Source organism: Grammomys surdaster, unplaced genomic scaffold, assembly GCF_004785775.1.
Source record: "Grammomys surdaster isolate TR1022 unplaced genomic scaffold, NIH_TR_1.0 125861, whole genome shotgun sequence".
NCBI lineage: Eukaryota > Metazoa > Chordata > Mammalia > Rodentia > Muridae > Grammomys > Grammomys surdaster.
In genome coordinates this window covers 2497172-2505124 of record NW_021620687.1, presented here as the reverse complement: position 1 = coordinate 2505124, position 7953 = coordinate 2497172, and the positions used below count along the sequence as shown (strand labels likewise).

General features: G+C 40.2%; 1 protein-coding gene across 2 annotated transcripts in view; it reads right to left on the bottom strand.

Moving 5' to 3' along the window:
• Positions 1–741: 741 nt before the first annotated feature.
• Positions 742–7953, bottom strand: part of Cbx3 (chromobox 3) — a 13454-nt gene continuing 6242 nt past the window's right edge. For both annotated transcript variants that reach the window (XM_028790084.1, XM_028790085.1), the window contains exons 4-6: positions 6642–6804; positions 2821–2915; positions 742–1958 (exon numbers count right to left, since the gene is read on the bottom strand). In XM_028790084.1, coding sequence (XP_028645917.1) covers positions 1832–1958; positions 2821–2915; positions 6642–6804 — 385 coding nt within the window. In that variant the 3' untranslated portion in view covers positions 742–1831. The remainder of the gene's footprint in view (positions 1959–2820; positions 2916–6641; positions 6805–7953) is intronic.

Sequence of the window (7953 nt, the reverse complement as noted above, 5' to 3'; positions counted from 1 at the left end):
ACCAGCGTTGTTCTCCATTCCCTGAAGGTACTGGCACTCACTGCCCCTTAATTAAAAGCAAAATCTTAAAAAATAAAGAGGGAGATCCAAAGAAAATGAAGTCTTGCCTGCCATCTTGCTTCAGGTTTAGTCAGCCTGTCAGCTGTTCCCATCACACTAAGCTTCTTGGGTCTCCCAACACCTTCAGCACCAGGCCAGGATGGCTCCCAGCTTCATGAAACCTCTATTGCAGATGGTCACTGTTGGGACTACCCAGCCCATGCTGACAGTGAGTAAATAAATACATGCGTGTATAAATAAGATGTGCTAATGATATGTCTATAATCCGAGTACTCATAAGGTAGAAGCAAGAACATGAGAAGTTTAAGCCTAACCTGATGCGAGGCTATTTTATTTTATTTTTGGTTTTTCGAGACACGGTTTCTCTGTGTAGTCCTGACTGTCCTGGAACTCACTCTGTAGACCAGGCTGGCCTTGAACTCAGAAATCCGCCTGCCTGCCTCTGTCTCCCAAGTGCTGGGATTAAAGACGTGCGCTACCACTACCCGGCTGTGAGGCTATTTTAAAACAACAAACCAAAAACCTCTCCGAGCACTTGGGAGGCTGAGAGAGGATGACTGTTCAAGGAGAGCATAAATACAGAGGCTCCGACTCAAAAACAAAATAAAGGATAAACTCTGCGTACATGTTCCCAGCCCTTATTACAAAGCACACCAGACAATGACAAAGACAGCCATCACATAAAGGAATATAAAACTATTTATTGACCACTGTTCACCATTATTTACAGTAAAGTAAATATACAGTTGGATGACATTCTGATACTACAGAGTTACTTTTCTGGCTCATTGAACCAGAAGGCAAATACTGAAAAGATTGATCCTACCAGTAAGGAATGAGTCAGGGTAAAGAAAAAGCATGCAAGTCATTAATTGGTATTAGCAACTTTTGTTCACTCACTTAGTCAGCAGGTCTTAAGTTGCCAACATTAGCTCCAACCATGATTCTATTTCCACATCAAACAGATTCCATGAATAATAACCTTTTAGTACAGATTTTAACTTTCTACAAAGGAATGGTTCACCAGAGGAACCTTTAGGCTGACTAGCTGAGCTGGACCTGCCTCTAGAGCGCTGGGACTAAAGGCATGTACCACCACACTAGGCCCAAGTCTTTTTATTAAGTCACACTACTACTTTGTTTAATTCCATTTTCTGAAGGTGGAGTTGGTATGGACAACATTCAGTAAATAAACTACTGTATTTACGTGATAATACATCAATTCTGATGTGGTTGCTTTTAAACTATCCAATAAATTACAGAATCTGTTTAATCTGAAAGGTTTCGGTTCCAGAAAAATGTTCACAATGAGGGAATCTCATCCACTTGTGTTTTCATCTTCAGTTCTTTAAGTATTAAAAACAAGACAAAACAAACAAGTCATTGTGTTTTATGCATACACCACATACAAACAAACTCAGGATGGTCCTTCTGTGTCCCAGTTAAAAATAAATTCAGACTGAGTAGCGACTGTAAAATCTCCCCAGCGGTTAAGAAAAGCCGTTCTTCAAAGCTGAGGAAATACAACATGGTATCAAATATTCTATTGTTAAAGGAAGCAACTACAGAAAGCTCTTACTTGCTCAAAGCAATCAGTGCCTTTTGATGCAGAACAAAAACCAAAACTATCCCAACTACCGTCAATACTTTCAAAACCAGCATATCAAACTTGACTTTTATTAGAATGCTATTTTTTCCACACTAGTTATTTCAAAACCCAAGATCCAGACTTTATATATATATGTATAAATATATATATAAATGCAAACAATTATTGTGCTTCATCTTCAGGACAAGAATGCCAAGTCAGCCTTTCCTCATAGAAGGCAATGACAATCTGAGGACACTTCATATTTGCCTCCTTTGCCAGCACCAAGTCAGCCTCATCTGAGTCCTTCCTGTTGTGAGGGAAAAGAAACTGGTTAAATATTTTAAACTCTGTATGTTTAACGGAGATCCATTCAATAAATAATTAAATCAAAATGAAAGTGCTGCTAGAGCCGGGCGGTGGTGGCGCACGCCTTTAATCCCAGCACTTGGGAGGCAGAGACAGGCGGATTTCTGAGTTCGAGGCCAGCCTGGTCTACAGAGTGAGTTCCAGGACAGCCAGGGCTACACAGAGAAACCCTGTCTCGAAAAACCAAAAAAAAAAAAAAAAAAAGAAAGTGCTGCTAGAGAGGGTTGTATGGTAGCTGAGGTTACATTTCAAAAAAACTTCACTTCTCCAAAGAGGCTATGCATTTGTCTTTCAACTTGGACTGACTCATGACAATCTACCTCAGCCTGCTGGGTTCACAGGCTCGAGCCACTGCGCTCAGCTAACTATTTCCACTCTATGTAAGAAACCTTGCATAAAAAAAAGAAAAAGAAAAAAAAAAAGAAAAGCCAGGCAGTGGTGGCGCATGCCTTTAATCCCAGCTCTTGGGAGGCAGAGGCAGGTGGATTTCTGAGTTCGAGGCCAGCCTGGTGTCTACAGAGTGAGTTCCAGGACAGCCTGGGCTATAAAGAGAAACCTTGTCTCAAAAAAAAAGAAACCTTGCATTAGAATTAGCCTTGAATGAGGGCTACTAAAATGGCTTAACAGTAAAAGATGCTTGGCACACAAGCCTGGCACCCTAAGTTTGAACTCAGGAATCCACATCCACAGGTAGAACATGCATGCACACAGTACAAAGTAAAACCAAAAAACCTCCAACAACCAAAAAACCAAAATAAAATAAAATAAAAAAAACCCAACAAAACAACTGTCCACACACTTACCATTTCATGAGAAACATTAATTCTCCACTGCTGTCTGTGGCACCAATTATTCGTTCAGGATCAAGACCTCTGGCAAAGCCCCTTGGTTTGTCAGCCTGTTTATAGGTTAAGTAATAGCTTAAATAAGTTATTTCTGCATAACATTAATTTTTTTTTTTTATGAAATACAACTTTCACCAGAACTCCCAACAGTAAGCCAGGAACAACTAGAACAAGAACTGAAGTTTGATATGAAAACATGCTCAAGACTGGGGACACAGTTTTATTGGTAAATTGCTTGTCTAGAATACAAGAAATCCTGGGCTTGGTCCAGCACTTGGTAGCTGGAGGCAGAAGCATGAGGAATTAGTATTAAGCCTGGGCTAGACAAGACCCTTTCTTAAAAAATAAAATAAAAAGCCTTACTATGTATCCTTGATTAGCTCCAAATTTTCAACCGTCCCCCCCCAGGCTTTAATTTATTGACCATTAGAACTACAGTATACAGTATACAATATACTGAGCAACTATGCACTCTTGAAAATTAAAACCTAGAACTTTAGATAGAGGCAGAACCTTTAGAGGTTCAAGGCTAGTCTAGACTAGTGAAGTTTGATTAAGAACCACCTACCAATAAAACCAAAAACAAGTAAATAAATGTGCAGCCACTTACTGTAGCACAAGCCTATAATTTCAGTACTCGGGAATATTGTAAGTTTAAGTGCACCTTGGGCTACATAGCAAAGGCTGCAGCCTAAAAACATACATATAAAAAGCCCACAAGGGGCTAGAAATGGCTGTGGTTAGAGCACTTGCCTTATAGAGAACTTGCTTCAGTTCTCAGCACCCACATGATGGCTCACAACCACCTCTAACTCCAGTTCCAGGGGACAACTCCCTCTCTGACTTTGTGGCAGCTGCATATATACATACACTCAGACCCCTCCATTAACATTTCTAATATAACACTAGTTATTATTGCTGGGCGTGGTGATGCCAACTTTAATCCCAGCACTCTGGAGGCAGAGACAGATGGATCTCCGAGTTTGAGTTCTAGGACAACCAGGGCTATATAGAGACCCTGTCTCAAAAATAAATTAGTTATCACTATAAAGCCATAATATACATTTAGCTATAAATATAGATAACATCTAATTCTTTATGTGTATAATATGTATTTAGTTGTAATATAATTAGTTAATATTACAAAAGCCAACCCCAAACAATAAAACCTAATCAATTTACTTCTAAGAATTGAGTCTAAAATTATTTGCTTATTTTAAAGACATAAAAAAAATACTAAAGTCATATTTTGAGTTATCTGACTTGGGATTGTCTTTATACACTTTCCCTAAAATATATCACAGGAAGCCAGGCACGGTGCCATGAGTCCTGGGATTGATCCAGTACTTGGTAGCTGGAGGTTAAAGGCTAGCCTGGGTTTCATGAGACTATCTCAAAACCACAATCGCTTTATTTTGGAGACAAGTTCTCTGAAAGCTGAGCTAGCTTCAAAGTTTCAACACAATTTTCTTACCTCAGTCCCTCAAGTGCTAGGATTGTAGGTATGAACCATCACACCCAACCCTGTCTTCCTTAAACTAGACATCGATGAGACTCCTCTTTTTCATAACGTGCTCTATACCCAATAGGTTTTATTTATATGCATGCTTGTATATATTTGTATAAATGCATTACAAAAATAAAACGATAGGGTTTTAATGTAGTGAAGGCTTGCTACGTAGCTAATGACCTTGAATTCACTTCTCAAGTGTGTTAGGATTACAGGGGGATGCCAGCTTGACCAGTTTCCAATCAGTTGTACATATAAACTATTATTCTTGTTTAGGTTTTTCCTTTTGGTATTGGTACTTATTTTTTAAAATCATGTGTACTTTTTTTCTAAGCACCTGTAAGTACCGGTGCTTTTGGAGGCCAGAAAGGGCACTAATGTCCCTGAAGCTGGAGTTACAGACAATTCTGAGTACTCACATAAGTGCAACAAGAGTAGCGCATGTTCTTTAATTACTAGTACTTGGAAACCGTTTTCTTAAAATTATCTCTGTGTTTAAAGAATATTTTACCTACATGTATGTCTGTGTCCCTGGTGTCTATGGAAGTCAGAAGAATGTGTTGGATTCGTTGGAACTGAAGTCACAGACTATCATGAGCTATCAAGTGGGTTCTGGGAACCAAATAGATCCTCTGGAAGAGCAGTGCGTGCTCTTAACCAGTTCTGCAGCCCTAAAATGTCCACTCCCAACCGCCTTAGGGCCTTACTTATAGACAGACTAGTCTGGATCTCAGAGAGACCTGCCTGCCTCTGTTTCCCCAGCACTAGAACTAAAGCCATGCCTCATACCTGGCTGCTTTTCAATTTCTAAAACAATAAATGTTGATAATTATAGCCTACATACTGTTTGAGTATAAGTATTTGAGAACTGATGATAACAGAAAACTAAAATTATTCAAGTTTCACATCAGTGTAACCAGACTGAGTTAGATTAACAACTCTAGCCCTTTAGGTCTAGGTAAATTAATTAAGCTCTGTGGTTCAGGCCTATTATCTATCAGAAACAATTAGTCCCTATGTCACAGGTTTTTGGTGGTGTATCAGTGATACACTGATAGGCTGTTTAGAGCACTGCTGGCCCAACCTAGCTTTGGCACTACTACTAAAGATATTTCCTTTAAGCATACACTTTACTTTCAGATCTCCACTGTAATTAATCTTGTTTTTCTCATACATACAACTGAATCATTATCTAGACTCAACAGGGTTGATGTTAAGATTTATTGCTTTATATGAAAGGTTCTTGTTACCTAATTGATACGACCACACTTGAAACCCAGTCTGCTACCAATTTAATGTGTGCTGAGTGCTTGGATAGAAGCCGAATTCAGCACCAGACCTTTCCTCCAATTATCACACTAGGCCAACAGAAAAGAAGTACAATCTAGTTAAAGCTAAGGGTACAGATTACCATATCTGTGACACTATGCCTAACTCTAGAAAAGGTTTCTTTTTTTCTTTTTCGAGATAGGGTTTCTCTGTGTATAGTTCTGGCTGTCCTGGAACTCTCACTCTGTAGACTAGGCTGGCCTCGAACTCAGAAATCCACCTGCCTCTGCCTCCCAAGTGCTGGGATTAAAGGCGTGCGCCACCACTGCCCGCCACCACTGCCCGGCCTTTCTTTCTTTTCTTAATTGGAGTTTAAAGTATACTCGGGGCTGGAGCAGCTAGAGGCATTTACCAAAGAATCTAACTAAGTTCAATTGCCAGCACCTACAATGGTAGCCCACACCACCTATAATTTCAGTCCCATGGTACCTGATACTGTTACCTAGCTTCTGAGCATGCATGAGGTACAGATATATAGGCCAAGCACCATACAAATGGAAAATAGTCTTAGCTGGGTATGACAGTGAATGCCTTGAATTCCAGCACTTAGGGGGCAAAGGCAGGCAGCTTTGTGACTTTGAAGCTAGGCAGAGCTACAATGAGAAACCTTGTCTTCAAGACACCTCACCTAGTTTTAAGCCGAAGTCAGGTAACAGGATGAGTGGTACAAGGCCACTCACTCACTCTCTGCTACATGAGACCAACCCCCAAAAGGACACTAACAAAGGGGAAGGGATAGGGAGATGAATTACAACAAAGTATAATAATGGTAAGTGTGTATGAAAATACCATAATGAAGCCCTTCACTTTGGATGCTAACTTAAAGAACAAAATATGAACTAAATAAAAAGTATTCTAGCTGGAAAAAAGTTCAAAGCAATGAAAACTCAAGTCATTGACTTTTGGTAAGAGCCGTCAACAGGCAGGGCTTTATACTTACAGCGTCTCTCTTCTTCTTCGATTTGCTATCATCAGATTCACTGTCAGATAAAGATTTCCTTTTTGTACCATCTTTTTCTTTACCAGCTTTTTGAGAATTAAGAAATGCTTCAATTAATTCTGGACAATCTAAATTTTCTTCTGGTTCCCAAGTATTATCAGCACTGTGTTCAGTTAAAGAAAACAAAAAGTTGATTCAATTAAACATTGCCATTACCTGGATCTGTTTATAACTATCTGGAGGGAAAACATTCCATAACAAAGGCTAATACTAATAAAATGATAATAATAGAAAGGAATGCCCTCCCACTTCCTATATTTTAAAATGTCTACATTTTTCTTCACAACCACTTTCACATCCCTACGTGAGCAATCTGCTAGTTTACCTCACAGGCAGTTGAATACTAATAGTTTCCTGCTCCATAAGCAACTCACTTTATATAACTGTGGTTGGCTTCAAACTCTGTATGTAATCCAGTTCTAATCCTTCTGTCTCTACCTCCCAAGTACTAGGATAAAAGCACACTCTATCACAGTCAGTTGGTTGGTTGGTGTTCTCTCTCTCTTTTGTTTTGAGGCCAGCCTGGTCTACAGAGCGAGTTCTAGGACAGCCCAGGCTGGCCTCAAACTCAGAAATCTGCCTGCCTCTGCCTCCCAAGTGCCGGGATTAAAGGCATGCACCACCACTGCCTGGCTTTTGGTTGGTTTTTAACTTAGGAAATGATACAAAAAGCAAGGGCTGGCAAAAACAAAAGTCTGGCTTATTGCAAGGTTTGTTTGTTTTGTTTTGTTTGTTTTTTTCGAGACAGGGTTTCTCTGTGTAGCCCTGGCTGTCCTGGAACTCAGAAGTCTGCCTGCCTGCCTCTGCCTCCCAAGTGCTGGGATTAAAGGCGTGCGCCACCACCGCACAGCAATTGCAAGGTTTGTAAAGCATTGGAACTATTTTTTGTTGTTGTTGTTTTTAAAGATATAGTCTCTCTGGGCTGGAGGGAGAGACTGGCTCAGCCATTAAGAGCACTGACTGTTCTTCCAGAGGTCCTGAGTTCAATTCCCAGCAATGACACGGCGGCTCACAACCATTTGTAATGGGATCTGATGCCCTCTTCTGGTGTGTCTGAAGAAAGCCACAGTGTATTCATAAACACTTTGCCTCACTATGTAGCCTAAGCTGGCCTCCAACTCCCGATCTTGCCTCATCTTCCACAGTGCTGGAACTCCTGTGCTCTACCACCATGCACAGGCCAATTTTTTCTCTTAGAGAGAAAGAGAGAGAGAGAGAGAGAGAGAGAGAGAGAGAGAGAGAGAGAGAGAGA